This window comes from Triturus cristatus, chromosome 9 (genome assembly GCF_964204655.1).
Source record: "Triturus cristatus chromosome 9, aTriCri1.1, whole genome shotgun sequence".
Lineage (NCBI taxonomy): Eukaryota > Metazoa > Chordata > Amphibia > Caudata > Salamandridae > Triturus > Triturus cristatus.
Genome location: NC_140592.1, coordinates 693969063 through 693989823, shown reverse-complemented (window position 1 = coordinate 693989823; position 20761 = coordinate 693969063). Strand labels below are relative to the sequence as shown.

Here is a 20761-nt window from a genome sequence, read left to right as displayed (position 1 = left end):
GATATAAAAATGATTTGCTTAACTCTATTATAGTCTTCAATCACTAGTTCAGTGAGTCTGAGCCTTGATGTCAGCATGTTTCGACAATGTTTAATTAAATGGCCATCTCCAGGTCTGCACTTTTCCCCTTAGATAATCTCTAACAATGGAATTTAATGTACACTTTTGTGTAATTTACATTCCTTTTGATAACATGCACCACTTGAATACATTCTGTTCTTTCTGCCACATTAATAATTGTGCAAGAATGAGAAAACACCATCCAATCTTGAGATATTGCTCAAATTTAGTTGGCAGTCCTAAAATGTTTTCACCTCCTGGGATCATGCCGTCAGTAGGTGGAAGAAGGGGAGCGAGAAGTGGGAAAAGTATTGTGGGATGACCCGCTTATCTAAATGGCTCAATAACTTTACAAAAAACTGTCACTCGAATGAAGCATACTTTTTCTTATCCATGTCCAGAAGGGAATCCCCTGAAATTGTGTTCCATCTTTTTTATTCTTTCACATCTGCTTATCTAGACCCTTCAGGACCCTTCACAATGCCCTTCAGACTAGGCCCTGTGATTTACATTTAACTAGAGTGTTAAGTAAGATATACCCTACTATACATAGTAAAATTCTCACCTGCTTTCAGCATTGATGATAGATTTAAACTGATCTTCACTTAAGAAAGCACCAATCATCACGAATACTAAAAATTAAGTTACAAATGTTGCTAAGCCTGCTCTGTCGCAACGTATTATACTTAAAAAAGAGTTGCAGTGTATCTCCATGTGAAATAAGACATCCTTCGTTGGAGGTGTGTGCACTGACCAAAGTTGACTAGCACAGATAACATATCTTAGTAAGATACACACAACAGATTAAGAAAATCTCATTGCAAAATAAATAAAAACAACACTTATGTATATATATAGATATATATTATTATTATTATTGTAAGTCATTTGAACAGAAAAAAGATATCGGAAGAATCTGCGTAGAGAAAACGCATAATACAGGGCAGTGAAGGGACATGACTTTGAAAACTGCATCACGCAACTCAAGATGCCTTCACCTGCGGACAAGTGGGGGAATACTGATGTATGATGTGCTGAGGACTCCTGAGATTGACAGTGAAACACACAAGATAAAGGACACATGGGCCAAGGCAGCTTTAAGTGTAATTATTTGATTTATGTGTCACTGCCCATTGGCTAGACCTTTCTTTTTGCAGGTGATAGAAATGTGCATTTGATGGAAGGGAGTCAAAGAGTCACGCGATCAGGAGCAAGAGCATTTAAGAAGATGTAGAAATAGTAGTGTGTAGATGGTAGTCTATTTAAAGATCTGGTTAATTTACAGGAAGCAAATTCAGGCTGATGTTTGTGGAACAAGTTATTTTTTCTTTACCTCATGTTATTCTTATTGGATATCTCTTTCTATTATGTGGTCCTCCATAGATCCAACTCATGTAGCAGCAAATAGTTCTGATCTGTGAGATCACAAGGGTGTGCCAATCATCCTGCCACTGGACTGCGTCAAGGGAGATGCCTCTCGGTGACAACTCTCATTGCCGTGCACAATTAGAACTGGAAAGCAGAGGGCCTCTCTGTAGCATGGGGGGTTCTCTAGGGGCTGCGTCTCACTAGATGTTGGTGAGCGGCTACCTCCACTAACTAGATTGCTCAGACTACGGAAGAGATAGCCCCGCCGGGCTGTTTGCAGCCGCCCACTGAGGGAGAAGCGACTGCGGCTGAAGGGGATACGTGGGAAAGGAGCTCCAACACGAGCACTACGCTGGGAGGGCAGAGAGTTGCTGCTGACAGTCCGACGGCAGCGCTGGCAGTTCTGCATGTAGGCTGTGTAGGTGCTGTTGGCCACAGTGGCATCCATAAGCATGGCCTCAGAATAGCTTGGCACGATTTGCTGGTTGGACCTGATGTGCCACTCCAGCTCTGTCATATCAATTGTGTTGACTCTGGAAATCCATCGGCCAAATCCAGACTCCTCTGGGGTGGTGACCCCATCATCTGCTCCAAAGAGCTTCTCCACATGGTAATGGACATTGGCGGTTCGATACTCAGCCAAGACCCGCAAGGGCCAGGATAGAATGGCAAAAGAAGCCAACCAGAAGACGTAGCGTCGGACATACCAAGGTGGGCGAGTGGGATCTGGAAAGGCAATCATATATTCTTTGAAGTCCACATTCTTTAAGTGCATGCCCTCACGGGCCTCCATGTAGTCATTCAAGCCTTCATTTTCACTGAAGAAGCGAGCCCGCTGGGTCAGGTAAGCAGTCTCTGCATCAGAGCTGGCAAAGCTGAAGCACTTTGTGAAGCGGAGCTTGGTAACAGGGTAGTCAGAGAGGCCCAGGAGCTCCTTAGAGACGTCTTTTACACCATGGCGGGCATAGTCAAACTCAGATTCAGCCACGTGGGTGTTGACACGCTCATGGTAGACTTGAGTGGTGGTGTAGGCATCACCATTGCGGTAGCGTGTCACCTGCCGGGTTCGTCGGATGTAATGATAGCTGATGGCTTTCCACCAGATGCAGGGGGTGGACTGCTGCATCCGCTGGATCTTCTCATAAACGCTGTTGACATCCACCTTGTGCTGGAGCTCATTCTTGGTGAAGCAATGCCAGCACTCCACCAAGTAAACTACATAGAGCATGCTAAGGAAGGCCAGCGGAATGTAGATGTAACCGTTGGAGCAGGGACTGTCATGGTAGACCATTGACTCACCACGGTAGGTCCCATCGAAAGTCAGGCGGGTCACCTTGGAAAGCTGGCACCAGGCCATGACACAGAAGCAGCCATACATCAGTAGAGTGAGAACAAGGCATTTCCAGTGGGACTCGCGGCACAAGGAGCTGCTAAGGGACTGCTTCAGGGGACGCTGCTGCTGGGCGACAGAAAAAAAGACAGAGAAAGTCAGATGAGCATTCAATTTATGTTTCATTCAACTGTCTTTCTAAGAGATGACATGGGACAATCTAGCAGATCTAGAGCACTCCACACACCCAAATCTTTTATGATGCAAATAGCAAACAAATTGCTTCAATGAATGATCCTTTGAGAAAGCGCTACAGAAATATTCCATCAGAACAAAATATTTGTTAGCTGCATCCACCACAATCTCTGTCATCTGAAGACGGAAACAATTCTTGTTTGCCAAATAATGGGACATAGGTTTTTAGCATATATGATTCTAACTTATGTTAGTCACAGAGAGTGCTACCCACCATTTCTATAAAGAAAATAAATATAAAGAATAGTGGGTGGGAAGGCTACCACTACCTCCTTAATTAAACAATAATTACATGTTTATACCAACGGCAGTTCTACCCAACCCTTTTTGCAGATTTCACTTTTACTATAACGACTGTGAAGACTATGGCAATATGGAAATTGGGGAAAGTGTGATAATGAACTTCTCTCTCCAATTGTATTCAAGTTCATCCCTTAGCCTTTCTCAAATAAGAGCAGATTTAGGTCTACGACCAGTCAGTCACTAGTAAATTAGGGGCCACATGTACGACCATGGAATTTGCAACTTGCAAATTGCTTCGCAATAGCGACTTGCAATTTGCAAGTCGCAAATTTGGTATGTAGTACAGTGTCTGCGACAATGATTGTGATTCCCAATGGGGTCGCAAATTTCATGCCTCATGGACCCCTTCCCGTTTGTGAGTGGTTTACCACCCTTTTGTGATGGGTGGTAAACTGCGACTTTTTTGCGACCACAATTGCGGTTGCAAAACAGTCATAGATGGCATTTGGGGTCGCTCTTAGGAAGAGAACGCCTCTTCCTAAAAGCGAGTCACAAATCCTATGTAGCGAGTTGCAAATAAATAGCCACTAGCTAAATAGGATTTGTACATAGCCCGTAGGTTTTTGCATGCATAAATGGGTCGCAAACCCGTTTGTGCATGCAAAAACTGGTCGTACAACTGGCCCTTAATGAGTTAATTGCTCAGAATCTTTAATTGAAGATCACATACACGTTAAATTCCAGTTTGCACATAAATCATCTATGAAGACAAAAACATAGGCAATCCACTGAATGTAATCCTAAAAATATGTAAAAAGTTAACTTTTTGATTGGAAAGCAATGTTCAGTATGAGCCAAATGTAGCTTTTTCCTTATTCTACACTCTCTTTAGGTAATTGAACTCATGCATAGGCACTTACCTAATTTTGTAGAACCAATATAAAATATACATCTTCATAAACACACTATCATAACTTAGCACAGTTTCAAACATTTCCTGCACAGGGCGATACTGGTAGAGTAAAGAAACATAATTGTTGGTGTATATACAGAGAGACATATTCTACGTTTGCTGAAAATAAAAATACAAACTTAAGCATATTAGTCTGATGACCCTAAAGCAGTGAATTTCCTTTATGGTGAGTTTCCAATATGCTGAAAAACTTGAGTTGACAAAATTCGGACAATATTCGTCCAACAGTTACCTGGCATCAAACCTGAATCTGGTAGGAAAATCTCAACACACAAAAAAACTTGAACAAAATATTAGAAATTGTAAAACTAAGGGGCTTCCACCTTGACAGAATTAGGTCCATTACATTTAGAGATGACCTCCAGCTCAGCATTTATCTGAGTACATTGAAATGAACTGCCATCATGGTGGTTTCTGTCAATGTACAAAAATGTTTGCGGGCTGACACCGTGGGTTTTGATGGCTTTTCAGCTAATTTTTCCAAGGGTTTTGTTTTTCAGAAACACATTGTCAAAGTGGCAGTTTGTTTGAAAAACAATAAACTAATGACCCCCATACCCTCAAAGTTTTCTCCCAGGGTGCGGGGGGCATTACTGCTCTTTTCTGTGCCTCACCAACAGGTTTTTCCGGGTGGTGTAGGGCAGAGGGTGGACGATCGTGGGGAGACTCGCAGGGTGATCTCCATCACCATTGACTTTCAGGAATCAATCCTGGTCCGCAGGCTGCTGTCACAGTGGACGAAAGGATGGAAGAGGTACATTGCAAGGCAGTTGCGTTTCACCATTTCACAAAAGACCACTTTACTAAATGGACTATGGGAATCCCATTGTCTACTATGTTGAAGTCAGTGGATGACTTGCTTCCTGTTGGTTTGAGCCTATATACATAAACATCTATGACTGGCTTGTAGCCGTGGTGGATCTAATCCTGGACTATCAATCATAGAATATGGTAGAGGTGTGAAGTTGTTCTTGGGATCGGAGGTGAGAGGTGGATTGATATTTTGCCCAGTTTTCTGTTTAAGATTTTGATTTTTGTTTTAAAAGGAGGGTCTATGATTGTTGTTTATTTTGATGGGAATTGAGCCTTGAAGGAGGAATGCATTCAGCATGTCTGTGCAACTGTTCCTCAAGGAACTCAGCAGGGAAGGTGTGAATGGAAGACTCAGTTTTCTGATTTTCTTTGAAACTTGAATGATGTTGTTGGGGTTGACCGGGAAAACTTCCAACATTGTTACCTCAGAAAATATCATTTTTGGGGTTAAAAGGCGATTCTATTGAGATGTCTTGGATAGAAGAGTGACTCTTTCAACTCTTGTCTTGAAGAACTTGTGTAGGTCATCTATGTTGTCTGCTTTTGCAAGTAGAGTTCTATGGAAACAGTTATTCTCTGATTTGAGCCTATTTTGAAATGCAAAGTGTCTTTATGGTGCACCCTACGAGTGATAGGATAGCCGGCAAAAAGTGACAGATGTCCTCTCCATCTACCTCCACATTCAGCCTTTTATTTAAGTGTGGAAGAATGCATACTCTAAAAATGTTTAGGATGCAGACTTTCTTAAAGTTTGTCCTAATCAGTATTTCTGATGCTGTGGGCTGGGTGTATTTGAAGGTTGTTTTGGTGGGGGCCATGCAGAAGGCCCTATTTACTAGAGACCTCTGACAGAGCTGTATTGGTGATGAGCATCTTTCCAGATTGTGGCTGGATGATGATGATGTGGTCCATTGATTCTTGGCCAAGAGTGAATATCAGATTTGTATGTCATACACTATATACGCCTACAGAATTTGACTGCATAAAGCTTGATGCTCCCAAGATTCTGCCTTCTTCTGCATCTCGCTGGTCATCCCATATGTGTACCCAGAATTGGGATTCGCCAAGTAGGATATTAATTTAAAACAAGGATTGCCTTAAGAAGGCCAAAAAGATAAACTTCTATGCGGTGGTCAGGTTGGCCCCAAACTGTGGTAGACTAGCGGTTAAATGAAAGACTTGTTTTTGCTGAGTAAGAATTGTTTGAATGTCAGAATGAATTGTTTACAGTGCTTGATACATCTTTATTCGATCATTGTAATTCTTTAACCTCTGACCATTTCTCTATAGATAATGTTGTGCCCATTGGAGAAACACAGGCTGAAGATGGCAGTAGAAATGATGGAAAACCAGGTTTTTGCTAGACCCGGAAAATAGTAGCTTCCTTCTTCGAAGGTTTCGTGTATGCTTAAAGTGGGCTTCATCTTTACTTGGAATTAGACAATGTAAAATTATTAAGAACGAAATCATGCAAATGCACTTCCGCAAGCAAAAAACACAGCGATTAATGTATGCATGTATTAATTTGCATTCACACAAATATATTAAATTAATTGGATCTGCCATTTGCAAATAATCTGTTATGTTCACATTGTGTCACAGTATCATGCCACTTTGGGTACATGACTCAAATAAAATAGACTCGTTACACGGCTGTGGAAGATGCCTTTGCCTATACCCTGTGACAGGCTGCACTTGGGTGATGTTTGCTTCAGGCACTCTTTTAAGTCCAAAGGTAACTTTTGTTAACACACTCCAACACCAATAAAAGGTTGACCAGGATTCCTTGCAGTAGGCATGTCCATATATGCCTGTTCCACTAAAAAGGAGACCCAAAAGGACACTGTTTACCCTTCAATAGTTTTTGATGAGCCTTCGTTAATTTTTACTATAAAGATGGCCCCCACTGACTGACTGTTATTGAAAGGGACATTTCTACTATTTTTGCTGTTCCTCCAATTTTCATTCTAAATGCTTTTTTTTATACTAAGACAATGTATTCTTACTATTTTTATATGTATTCTTGCCTGGTCGTTTTGTTTTTTAACTGTGCTGAAATTCTTTTTGTTGATTCTGTAGACCACAGTCCCTCTTGAAACAGCAAGTCTCGCCCTAAGCTGCTTTCAGTGAGTATTAGTATTTCAAGGAGGTCATTTGCCTACATTTGTGTTTGCAAAGTACTAGATTACTTATTTGGGATAATTCAGCTAAAATGTTTGCAAAAGCAAAATATACTTTACCCTGATATTGAAGATTTTACTATTTGTATATTATTTTTCTATTTTTGTGAGAAGTTTAGATTACTTGAGCAGTCCTGCATTTCGTGTAGTCTTTTCAACCTTCCAAAAATAAAATGAAATCAAAGTGGTCAGGGAGACAGGAAGTGTTTGTATCTAGCCCATCGGCAATATTCTACGGTAAAAGTGTTTTATTTATTTTTATTTCCAGCTTTAAGAAAAACTATTCTTTTTCAACAAACTCCATTTCCTGTCCTCTTCTGTGATCACTTTCTGTTTCTGTGGTTTATGGTAGCTCACAAAAGTGAGGCTAGTCTAAGTAAGAAAAAGACTCACAACATGTTAAAATAAAAAAGTGAAAGAACATTTGGAAACTCCAGCAGAAGTTAACAAGTTATGTGGAGGAAAAACTAAAAACTTGTAAGTGTATGTTCCGTTTGTCTCTTTGCGTTCTCCAAACCATACCCTGCCAGGTGACTTCTACAGAATCAATGAAAGGCAGATGGATGGCCAAGCATACTGCCAGATCCCATCCCTTACTCCACAACAAACATTTGGTGAGTGAAATTTATAAAATTCATTTGAGTTAGGTAAAATGATTAAAATTCCTCAAAATTTTACATTACACAATTTCACATCAATTTCACTCATAAGAGACTGTTTTGTGTAGTACACACTCGCATAAAAAAGTCAAGAGAGATATCAGAAAAATGTTATGCAATTTTGCACACCACTCTTAAAACATAAGACACATCATTCATGATGCATATAAAGTCATTGTAAACCCAGTGGAGGCATCAATCTTACAAGCCCTTGTGAGGGTTTATTCGAGCTACAACTTATCAAAACACTCGCCACCCCCCACTGCATCTGTGCCCATGACCGTGATCTCTATTAAGGTGCTTGTGGGCTCATGCTAACTTGCTGCACTGGTATCACAGGGATCTTAGACCCCGCCACCTCTTACTTATTGAAAATTCCAAGGAGAATTTCCTGGTTTGGTGGTCGCTGCTTGAGGGGTTACATTTTGGGGAGATACAACAAAGACTGCTCATCTCCTATTCATTCATTCATGTAAACGCCTTTAGCTCACTTCTTTCTAAGATGGTGCATGTCTCTACTGGGGTATGGAAACAAGCACAAAATGGAAGAGATGGGTATGTAAAATGCAAAACTGGTAGTGAGGCTCTTGGCCAGGCAGAAGAAGCAAGAAGCGTTGGGCGGTTTCACTGGGTGGGTCCACTTCATGACTATGCTAACATATAAAAAATGAAATTACAGCAAAAATGCTGTAAAAGGTGGTGAGGCTGGAGGTTGAAAAGAGAAAAGTTTTTAGAGGTGGTATCCGGAGTAGGTCAAAGGAACATGGGTAGCTGAATTAGCAGGGAAAGGCACAAGAGGGGTATGAAGAGTAGACATTGAATACGATTGAAGAAGATGGGAACTGATGAATATATGAAAGTTGGAGCGGCAGCACAGATGATGAATAATAATAATAAGAGACATTTATAGAGCACACAGCTACCCCCGACTGAAGTGTCCCGGCGCTAAATGCAGATTACCAGAGACCAGAGACGAAAGAGGGGAAATGGGTTTATTAGAACATGTAGCAGCAAGGGAAATTCAGAAAGGATGGTTCCGGTGTGATACATAGCTTCAGATGGCAAGAAAAACAGAGAATAGTGGGGTGAGGAAGGGAGATATTGTCCACAAAAGGAACGGCATAAATATCTCAGATAACACCTATCAGACCCTGTGTTTGGGTGATCACAGGAAAGACAGGGGCCTCTAGATTACACCTATGGTGGCTAATGTATTATGCCACTGATGTGCAGGGATCCATTTTACTCTAGCTCCTCAAACTAGATCAAGTACACCCTTTCCACGTGTGACTCTCAGGGGAGAGAGGGCGAATAGTCAAAGGGTTCTCCGGTAGTAGTTTGGGGAGCAAGAGCTCAGAACTTTAAATCAAACAAAAGACACCCTAATGCACTGTCCAGACCTCTTCTTATTTTGGTGAAAAGAAAGTACTTTAATAACACAGTAAAAAGTAAGTCCACACAATTTAATAGGACTCAACTATTGGGTTGTGATTACAACTTTTTATTCCTAAGTAAGAATTTACACCCTCTAAAGTGACTTCTCACCATTTTCAGAGCTTGCCCAGTGTCTATAGGACCTCCACCCCAAGTGTAGACGTTGGCATAGATTAGGCACATGTGCACTTCACTAGGTCTGTACTCATGGAGAGCATGTTGTAGTTCAGATTAACAGTTCATACCCCCAATGGGATTCAGTAATAGCCTATGTTCCCATTGCAGAACACGGTCTGTGCATCTAGCACATTTGTTTAAGCATTGGGCCCCGTGAGCTACTCATGTTCCTGTGGTCATTCAGGCATTCTTCTGGAGGATGCTTTCAGTGGTGGTTCTGTTGCTATTGGGCCATGGTAGCAACTTGACTGTGACTTGGGCTATTATGGAGGAGCAGTACTGAAGGCCTGCTCTACAAGCACGTGTCCTGGCAGATGTGGAGTTTGAGCCAGGATACAATGGCTGCTTGTTGCAGGCAGTTGTTACATTGGGGTCTGGAACACACGGGGTGCTCATCTGCAAGGTGCTACATCTGGGCCAGGACCAGGCTTCCACTTTGGCAACAACAGCAGTTTCTTTACTGGATTCACTGACGTCAGGCAGTAGCAGCGCCAGGGCTTAGGAATTTCTGTGTGTGGCACTGCAGGGGCCATGAGGGAGAACGGGAATGTCCTCACGACACCGGTAGTCTCTGGATTTGCTCCCAAGGCCAGTCAGCAACTTCCTGGTGTTCCATATGCTAGAAACACAGGCGACTTCTCCTCATGAACGTCTCTCCTTCTGCAGGGCCAGCACACTCCTTCCCTCTCCTAGGAAGACCCTCACTTTCTCAGCAAGCTGTGCAGACTTCAGGCAATGTCCCATCACCTCTAGGAGGCTGTCTGCCGTGCAAACACCAACCCTGGTCACACAGTAGTTCTTTGAGCACTCTGAGAGGCACTCCCTACTTCGGTCATGAAGAACATGGAAACAAGAGGGCAAAATTGCATTTGTATACACATTTTCAAGATCGACGATGTGGCCCACTACTTGAGGTTTCAAAACCAGTTTGGGGTGGCTTCTTTTCAAATGAGATATTCTGGCCATTCCTCAGACACAGTCCGCCTTTGTGCGAGGAGATGGCTTTCACAGCAGATAGCAATGGGGCTCTCTCTTAGCAGGAGTATCCAAAAGAATGGCAAATTGAAATGTGAGATCTCTATGCCTAGCTGCCATCAGCCTTTTTGAAGCAGTGATCCGGGACCGACAAAATGGCAGACCTTGCCTAGCAACTTTCTGGCCTTCAACAACAGAAACTGAGCTGCAGTCCTACCCCCCACCAACCCATTTACCAACTGGCAGCTCTCAGTAGGAAATAAACAACAGCCTTTCGCTAAAAAGGTCCTCACTGAATTTCTAAAGGTATCCCTTTCTCCATCCTCCCTCATTTCAATGTCTGAATCGCTACCCTGAAGCTCTATCGCTTTCATCTTGAGCAATCATAAACCATGGGAATCTAAAATAGATCTGACGGCCCCAGTACTCAGAGTCAGATCACACAGAGTGCAGCAAGGCATCCTAGAAAAGAACATGGTGTACAGAAAATGGATTATAAAATGAAGGAGTGAAAGCAGACATGGGCTTCAGGATGATGTAGGGCAGGAATAGATGAAGGAAAAATGAAAAAAGGGGTAAAGGCAAAGAATAGCAGAATTAGGCAACGGGAAAGGTGGAATAAGGAGAGTGAATGGGAGGACGGGAGGGTGGCTGAAAATAAGTACAAAGAAGAGAAGTAAGAGGAATGGGAGGAGCAAAAGGTGGTTACTGAGACATTAAGGGGACACCTGAAGAACAGAAGGAAAAGAGGGACGGTCAGAGAGGACGAGGAAGTTAGACAGTAGTAGAATAGGTATAAGGAAGAATAGGAAGGAATGTTTTGAGTACCTTTCTACGTTTTGGGTAAGCAAAGGAATATAATCTAAGCTGTTTTATGGGTGCTTTTAGTTAAACCAGAAAAGTATAGTGACTACACATATATTCTAGTAATTTGTAGACCACATAGAAATTGTACAAATGTCACATACAATGTGCAATTAGCAGAAAAATCAGCAAATGTTTACTGTGTTCCAAGGTGAAAAAATACATAGGGGCCCATTAGGATGGCGGCGGGCTCCATTCCGGCCGCCATCCAAGCGGTGCTGGGACCTGCCGCCAGTGGTGCAGCGGTCCTGCACTGCCAATTAGAATGCGACCGCCACCCTGGCGGTCGCATCCCGCATATTCAACATTGTGGCGGTTGGTGCTGCAAGTAGCACCCGCCACAATGTTCAGACTGCATGTTGTGCATTGGCATGCACAATGTGACAGGCACCGCGCGGTGCCTGCCACCATGTGAATGCCAATGTAGGTAGGGGGTACCCCCCAAGTGCAGCCCCCACCCCTCCCGGGGGCCCGCAACGGGCCCCCAAAGTAAACACTGCATGCCTTTCCATGGCGGAGTCTCTGCCATGGAAAGGCATTCCAACGCCATCATCATAATATGGATGGCGGTGCCTGCAAGGCACCGTCACCATATTATGGGCCTTTTTCGCCCGGCAGGCAATCGTTACGATTGCCTACCGGCGGACGGTATTTCCGTCCGCCGCGGTACCCCCGCCATGCTAATGTGGCGGGGGTAAATGGCCATCCGGCGGGGTGTTTTGGTGGGCGGATCGCCACCTCCGGTTGGGTGGTGGCGATCCGCCCGCCATGCTAATAGGCCCCATAGTGGTGAACAAGTTACGTTCAATGTCTATTTATAAATGCAAACAAGCGCGAATCAATGGAAATGGCAAATTCTTTTAAGCCAGCGATAAGTAGTGTGCTTTGCTGTTGACATTATTTTGAACTCTTTAGAAATATTGAGTTTTCTTCAGGACAATGAGATAACAAGGAACCCTGATGATGGGGCTGTGATTGAAGTGCCACTGTGGGCAATTGATGTGCGCTACAATTCGTGGGTCGGTTAGACCTATCACAGGACTAGTACTTCATTGTAAGAGTAGTTCAACACTGACGTGACCCGTAACACTGGCTCTGTTCCTTAAACTATTGCGGGTCACACTGGTGTTGTATGCTAGAACATTTACAACCTCCTAATTTTTTCAGGTGATTACTTTTATTTGTTTTGTTTTTCTTCATTAGTTGTGTTAGTCAAGAGTCCCTTTATTGTACGTCCGGTTGTCAACAATTTTTTTGTTTTGTTTGTTTGTATTCAGTATTTGTCCTTATTAACCGATGTTAAATAGTCACTGAATTGGTCCCACAAATAGTATATTGGATGATTCCCTTGTTCGCACCTTATTATGATTGCCTCGGCAAGAACTAACATTCAGTGCAAGAAGAAGGGATCAATCGAAAAGAAAGGCTATTTTGGGCTGTTTGATAATGTGAACCACCAGTCTAGTCCAGGGTGCAGAACTTTGCACAACTGGACATCGTATCGTGGCAGGCAGCCCAAGTCAAGCTATGGGTAATGAGTGAGAAAATAGTGAACAAATAATCTTGTCACAGACCTGCACCTTTAAGAAAGAAGGATGGGAAGACCCTGGGAGGACAACTATCACGGCGAAGGAAAAGAGTGAATGGTGGACTAGACATGGGCATCCATGTTAATTCATTATCGACGCATGCAGTCCATGCAGACCCCAACTTAACTGCTACCCAGTAAGTGACCCAGGGAAATGCTAGTTGAAAAAATTGCAAAAATACTGAAAAACATACAGCCAAAGATAAGTAACAAGGCTTTTTGTTGTACCTCCTCTGTGCCATTTAAATATTCCCCCAGTGGCTTTCACCGCTGAGAAGCAAGAAGAATTATTGATTATTAAAACACTGGAATGTCGGGAGCTCCATTGAAGACAATGGAGTGCTCCAGGCTTCTAATGGCCGGTACAAACCCAGAGCATCAACATTCCAATGTTTTCCTTCACAGCTGTTTGTGTGAACAAAGGCTTCACGGTGCCTGAGGTGATTTTAACCCCCTCGGGCTCCGTGAGGCCTTTGTTTTTACTAATTAGAACATACTACCCTCTAGGGGTGGAACGTTATAATAGCCTTAGAGTCCTCCACAGCAGGTTATGACAGCCGGTAAAGGCCCACTCCCTTGTTAAAGGCCCTTGCTTTCAGATCAGGGTTTTAAAGGTGGATCGGGCCTTAAATGGGCGAAATAGCCTGCTACGATGGGCTATAAGGCTATATTCATTATCTGGGCAGACTGCATGCAGCATCTCCTAGTGCCTTTAAGCATGTAAAGATACTGCTTTTCATAGACCACAATATCGAAAGGTAGCAATAAGCTTGTATGACCTTATATCATGTGTAAGGATCCTATCTGTCAGTCCTTTTTGCTTCATGATGATGCACAGGGTGCAAGTACGAAAACAAGATATAAGAAAAACTCTGGATTTCACATGCAGCATTTGCACTACTGATATAAGCTTTGTGACATATAGGCTCTTCCATCCAAGGTACTCACATAGAGAAGCATGCTACCCTTTTCGGAAAAGCAATTTGGCACCTCCTCAGGGATAAGTAGTGCCGTGAAAGTGCAACCACAATGCAATACAATACAATACAATCTATCACAGAAAGAGGGTAACCCCGGCAAGTACTAGTTGACCTGTTATGTGAAATAACCACCATTACCCAATGTAATAAAAACAATTAGTGAAACACGGAAAATCAAGACCTTGGATAAATTGTAAGTCAAATCATATTTCATTTTGCTGCTTCTAGACAATAAGCTGCTGTTAGAATTACCAACATTTTAGAATTACTCTTTACCCTGGTGTGTTGCATCATTTCAGTAGCATAACAAAAGCCGCCTCAGCCCCCCCCCCCCCTGGGGCGGGGGGGGGGGGACGCCCGACTCCAGGGGCCCACTCCAGCACTGGCAGGTCCCTGGCCTGAGAGATCCAGACCGGGCACGCACCATGGGGGGTCCTGCATGTCCTTTGCTGTCGGGCCCCCTCAAGTTTCGAAACGCCACTGCTTCATTTATGAAGTATTGTGTATTTCAGATAATTCTTGAAATAGGTGTGTAAGAGGAACAGTGAGCTAAAGTGTTCACACTAATTCTAGCGGAGGCACGATGAGGCACTATGACAGGTCTTGTGTAATCATTTCATAATACATGGGATTCTGTATTTCCTGTATTAACTCCTGCACTAATTTCTTTATCACCGCCAACTTCTGACGCACCCAGTCAGTGATTATAAATAAAAGGCATCAGAACTTGACTATTATAAGTTATTACAGTCAAGTTCAGACAAGTTCTGACGTCACACTGCCTGCTGCCAGCAGCTGAGGTGAAAAGGCGGGTAATGTCATGGATCATAAATAAAGCATCTGTTTAAAGCTAGGCCTGGGCAAAAATTTCGTTCCGTTCGCGGAAATTGCGATAATTTGACATTTTTGCGTTCCGCGGAGAGCGCGAAAATGTCAAAAATTCCGGTTTCCGCAGCTTGGCGATAATTTGTTTCTTGCTCGCGCTGTAAAATGATACATTCTCGCGCGCGCGCGATCGCCTTACCTGAATCCCTGCGTTCTTTGACAAGTTTTCTTGATCCGGTCGCGTTCTCCATGAGATGTTGTATTGTTTTTAGCCATTTGCGCTGTCTCGCGACAGTTCGCGCCCGCAGTGACGTCATGCGTCGCGCGATCACGTCTTTCTTCTCGCGATCATGCACCGCGAGAACAACTCAAAACAAGATGGCCGCGCCCGCAAGCAGCCACATGGGTAAGTTGGCGACCCGCAACCATGCAGAAAATCGCGCGAACATGCCGGAAAAAAACTTCCGCATCTTCGCGATATTTCTGCTTGTTTGCGATAATTTTAAACATTCTCGCGATAATTTGCGAAGGTTAATTCCGCAAATTCCGCCCACCCCTATTTAAAGCAACAAACAGGACGTTGCTTTTCTTTCTTCTGCTCTATTTTTTAGCTTACAATGACAAGCAGGGAAAATATTTTATTTTTTGCACCCCTTAGATAGTTAGGGAAAAGCTAGACTCTTTCTGCATGCTTGTACACATTCAGAGCTACTGTAGATTTTTGTTTAGTTAAAAAAATGGACTTATATTGAACTGTTTCTAATTTTTGCTTGCAACAAATAATCAACAGGTTTTTGATGTGTTCATTTTGCACCAGAGGTTTTATTTGTATTCTTCATGTTTGCAAACATGGTCGCTCTTTCATACGAAAGAGCTATGCACCAAGGTTTTAAGTGGTTTGTGGGAAAGGTGATGGTGTGACAATGTATTATATGGGATAAAGTACCCACTGGCATACATGATAAGGATTTTTCAAGGCACCTCAAAGTTTCATAACCTTAGAAAAGAACTTCGGCCTTGATCCTCTATATGGTTATGGAACTCCTCTGTGACTTTAGTGGATAAATGAAAGGATGGAATTATGTTCCTTTCAGGAACTTGAACTGGACAGAGAAAATAGGAATACAGGCAGCATTGTTAAATCTAACATGCAAATATTGAGGGGAGCAAATAGATACGGCTTGTTGAGCAGGCTAAGTTTCATGACTAAGATTATATATTTCGGGTGGCCATCCTAAAGCTTTTTGTCTAACACTACGGTAGGACTTTAACCGAATTAGCAGTACACCAGACTCAGCAAAAGTGTTACAGACAAGATAAGGAAAAGGCCTCACTTCTGTGGAAATGTCTAAAGAGTATGCCTATGTAGAGGCTATGAAATAAGAGGCAAGGCTCTGGACCGCTACAGGACTGTATGTTCAGGAAGTGGGTTTGTAGCTAAGGGTGTGCAAAATTGGCCAAATTCACTTCCCCTCTTTTCTGATTTTTTTTTAAACTGTGGCAGCTCCAGGAGAAAAAAATAATGAAACCTACCTTTTGTCTGAGAATTTTCTCAATAAATTTTGATTTTTCACGGTAAGGCACTCGAAAGAACTTGTACTTGTTGAAATTTATCAAACATGTGACGTGCAAAGTTGCCAAACTTCACAACTGCATTGGTGGAATTTTCATTTTTCTCAGACCCCTAGTTTTGGAACCATCTTAGGCAAGCAATGGTATGCAGAAGAGTGGCCTGGAAGATCAGGGCAGTGTAGGATAACATCGGCTTTCTGGATATGTTCCCTGTGCTTGTGTCAATGAAATTGTAGGGTAATCAGTTTGCAAATAAGAGTGTAGTGTTCTTCTCTGACAGCTGATAATTAGATCAAGTGCTCAAGAATCAGTCGATCCGATGTCCACTCAGCCTCAGTCTTTTGAGCGATTGATTTTAACGAGTCTGACATTGAACATTCAACGCACAGTTAAATTTGTGCGAAGCTGTAATTAAAAAATTGCTGATGCCATCTCCCCTTTTAAATGGAAGCTTTTCTGAAGACTTGAAGTGCAGCAAAGCATTGCACCCCTGCAAATTAGCCCAGGACCAATGGGCTCTCTACCTAAACAGGTTGGCACTGAGATCCTAGGTAATATCCCCATGTGACAGTATAAAGTGGATATGGGGGAATCTCAGGGGATATCATTGGTCTGCAAAAGTACGCCCCTGGTTTTTAGGCATCATGACTTTGGGCACAGGGGACTTGGAAGTTCAGACATCAGGCAGAATATGTGTGGCCACTGTGACATTTTGCAAGGATAAGAGAACAATTTTCCAAAGCCCACTTGATCAAGAAAATATTTTCAAGATGGAGAAGAGTTGTAAGGTCTCCTATAAGAAGAAGAGAATTTTAATCTATATTTTGGAAGGGACAAAGGTGAAAGTAAGATGTAGTAAACACTGAGCACTGATACACGGATCTGCATTAGCTAGATCAGTCAGCATGAACTCATTGACAATTCCTTCCTAAGTCAATATTGACAGTGTCCATTAATATCACAACAAAGCAGTCGATTCTGAAAAGCACAGGAATAAATGCCAGAACATCTCAATTATAAGTATATATGAGTGTGGGTGTTACTTAGCCATTGAAGCACTCCCACTTTCTTCACCCACCCTGCCCACAATGACTCTAGGTCCCGGCTGTGTACATGGTCCTCCCGCTCGAGACATGCATGTCACGGGTCCATGCCATGGGCCGGGGATAGTCATGGACCTGCGGTCTGGCTACCCGACATACTCGGACGCCCATGGCCCACCCGCAGCCCTAGAGATGCACCCGCCACCCACAACCGCACTGTTATTCAGTTGCTCCCCTTTCCCCAGTTTTGTTATTATAGAGGTACATGCATGTCCTGATTCACAACCTGAGCCCTTCTCATCGTGAGCCGCAACCCGCTCCATCCATGCAGTGCTCCTCTTTCCGAGATCTGTGCAAGGCCACTGTGATGCCCTGATGCCCTGATCTATTATCTTCAGCTGTACGACAGCAGCTATTGAACTTCAAAGCCAAACTCACCGTCTACCACAACTACATCTATCAATCTTGTAATCTTGTTTGCTTGTACAAATGACGCAATATAAAGTTATGTAAGAACTGTAGCATGTAAAACTACTCAATAAAATGATTTCGAGAAAATAAAATGACTGCGGGTGTTACATAAGATGGTGTACCAACATTTATAGTTACAAAATAAATGGTATCACAGGCTCCCTTAGTTTGTTGATCCAGGGCACAGCTTGTTTCTCGCCTAATGTTTAGTTATTCATCCAAACACCTGAATGTGAACCAGGATTTGGATGACATGTATCTTGCATTTGGTAAAAAAATGCATGAACAACGCTCAACAATGCTGTGAGTTAAGAGAGGTATGAAAGGCCACTGCAAGGTATTAGCTGTTTGTTGAAGTGTGCTCCCCCATATAGTTTGTCTGCACCCAGTTGTTGTATAATTTTGTTAAACAATTTACAGTAAGGGGTGTTTCTTATGTATCGGCCTAATGTCATTTATATTACATACCCTTCTTCAGGGCTTGAAAAAACATGTGTTAATAATTACCGAGGATTTGATCCAAATTGCTGTTCGTGCTGATCATGCCTGAATTAATTACTCTATTTTTTGGTTCTAATCCCCATGTTAATCAAATATGTGCCTAAAGGGCTCCTATTCTCCCTGTATGTGTTATTCCAAATACTCATATATGTAATGAAGTGCTGTCATTATTGCAGATAGATGGACTCATTCATGTACAACTGCCTCTATATGAGGGAATGCTTGCTCAGTTCATAGTTGGCAGATCTGTGGAAAGACTCAGTCAGAGTGTGAGTTTGTGAAAAAACTCTTTAATAAATGAAGCAGGGATAAAATGCAGTAAAAGGTGCATAGAGTTACATGACATTGGGTTGATAGTGACTAATTTAGGGACTGGGATTCAGGAAGCATAGATTCAACATATATAAAGGAATAAAGAGTTATACCCTCTGGATCATGAAAGATTTGTTAAGCATACATGTGTTCCATTTCATTTTAGGATGTCCTTTTCTCTGAAGTAGTCAAAAAAGAGGGATCCCCCTTTCGGCAGATGCTAAATACCAAACCAATGATTCACACCAAAACCAGTCAGTCACCAGAGCAAAACACCAACACCCTCAATAGGCCAAGTGTTTACAAAATAGGAATATTTATTTTTGTTAAAAAAGGTAATCATCACAATTGATGATTACCTTTTTTAACAAAAATTAATATTCCTATTTTGTAAACACTTGGCCTATTGAGGGTGTTGGTGTTTTGCTCTGGTGACTGACTGGTTTTGGTGTGAATCATTGGTTTGGTATTTAGCATCTGCCGAAAGGGGGATCCCTCTTTTTTGACTACTGTCTATTAGGCGCCCCACCCCCTTTGTAGTAAAAGGGACCCTCTCATTACCCTTGTGCTTTACTCTGACCGGCAAGGATCCTACTGAATCATTCAGATGCACCTTTCGGTTGGTCTTTGGTACAAGTAGGGTAAACAAACTGTTGCAATAAAGTAAGGAGACAAAATAGGTACAGAGAAAGCAATGCATGCTGTATCAAGTGGAAATGAGATTCAGAAACCCATGGTCCAAAACTGATCACATAATTAGTGGACCTGGGTGCTACTGAGAAATGTTCTGATTACTTGCTGGTCATCTTCATTACTTTGAGCCCTAGTCTTCATCGTCATGGCCACTGTACCCAAGCAGAAGAAGCAGCTCGGCCAAGGGCATACAGAAAAAAACAATGAGGGCGAACCATATAGCGTAAGAACTGAGACCAGGTAGACGGACAAAAGATAATAGCTGGTTTTCCCTATCAGGGTTGTGAAGCAATCCCTGGGGTCAGGCCTCAGACTTTAGAAGCATGAGGATGGGTCTCATGTGTCAGCGGATAAATCCTAAAATAGTACCAGCCAGGAGTCATAATAATGTTTTAGCCCACATTCTTTAGGAAAGGAGATGAACCTGAGACGGCAGCAGGGCTGTCATGAAACAACGCACATTCGTTGAGATGCTGACTATTCAGCTGTTTCCAGTGCGGTGTGCACTCTCAATGGGGGTGAGAGAGTCAGAGAGAAAGAGAGAGAGAGACAGTGAATGATAGTTAGTGATCTTGGTGGATACAAAGGAAATATTGGGCGATAGCAAAAGCGGTCAAATAGAGTGACCCAGCTTTCACCCGGGAATAGGTTTGCAACCTTGCATCATGTCATGCGGTCAACGTTTCAAATTGTGACCATATCAATTACAGGTCACTGTAATCAGGTGTGTTAGTCCAATCGATTCAATGGAAACAATCCAAGACTACAACTCCCCGGAAGACAATCTATTGGCCACTGAAAGACCAGGACCAGAAAGCTGGCTCGCCCGGACGACTTGGAGATAGGTGGCCAACCTGGTAAGATGCAGAACCTTCTCAGCCAAAACGATTCCGCGATAAATCTAGTTTTCTTGTGGCATGGAACTCAGAACTATTTCCCAAATTAGGATCAGTGGCAGCCGTGTTTAAATCAAAGAAAAGTTATAGTTTCTTTATAGTCTCGAGTTGTTTATTTTCATACCTGCCAAACCTACTAACTTATGTGGTAGCATCATGAATTTCCAGAAGCCCTGCTGCCTACAGGCTTAAGATTGGGATTCTATGGCTTTTCTTTGTGCTGGAACGTGTCTCAGTTATTCACTTCCCCTCCTGCAGTGAAAGTAATAAAAGCAGTGCCCAGCATGGGCAGCCAGCAGTTACATTCCTAAATGTGTGCATCTCCGGAAAGAGAAACTAGATGTGGAGCAAGATAAAGGGCTTTGGGGGAAAGGTTGTGATTTACGGCCAGAGCTGCCGACTTTGGAGCTGGGGAACCAGGTTAGAGCCGTGGCGTCGGCTCAGGTTCATGTGATTCTGGGTAAATCACTTAATCTCCCAGTGCCTACCAAAAAACATGAATGCTCATGTAAAGCGCTCCAATACCTTCGGGTCAAGTTCGCGCTATAT

General features: G+C 42.8%; 1 protein-coding gene across 2 annotated transcripts in view; it reads right to left on the bottom strand.

Moving 5' to 3' along the window:
* Positions 1 to 899: 899 nt before the first annotated feature.
* The window catches only part of LOC146798516 (transmembrane protein 151B-like), a 68342-nt gene continuing 48480 nt past the window's right edge, over positions 900 to 20761 (bottom strand). The window contains exon 2 of one of the 2 annotated variants that reach the window (XM_085625808.1): positions 900 to 2887. In XM_085625808.1, coding sequence (XP_085481934.1) covers positions 1484 to 2887 — 1404 coding nt within the window. In that variant the 3' untranslated portion in view covers positions 900 to 1483. The remainder of the gene's footprint in view (positions 2888 to 20761) is intronic. The other variant, XM_085625809.1, reaches the window with a different exon arrangement.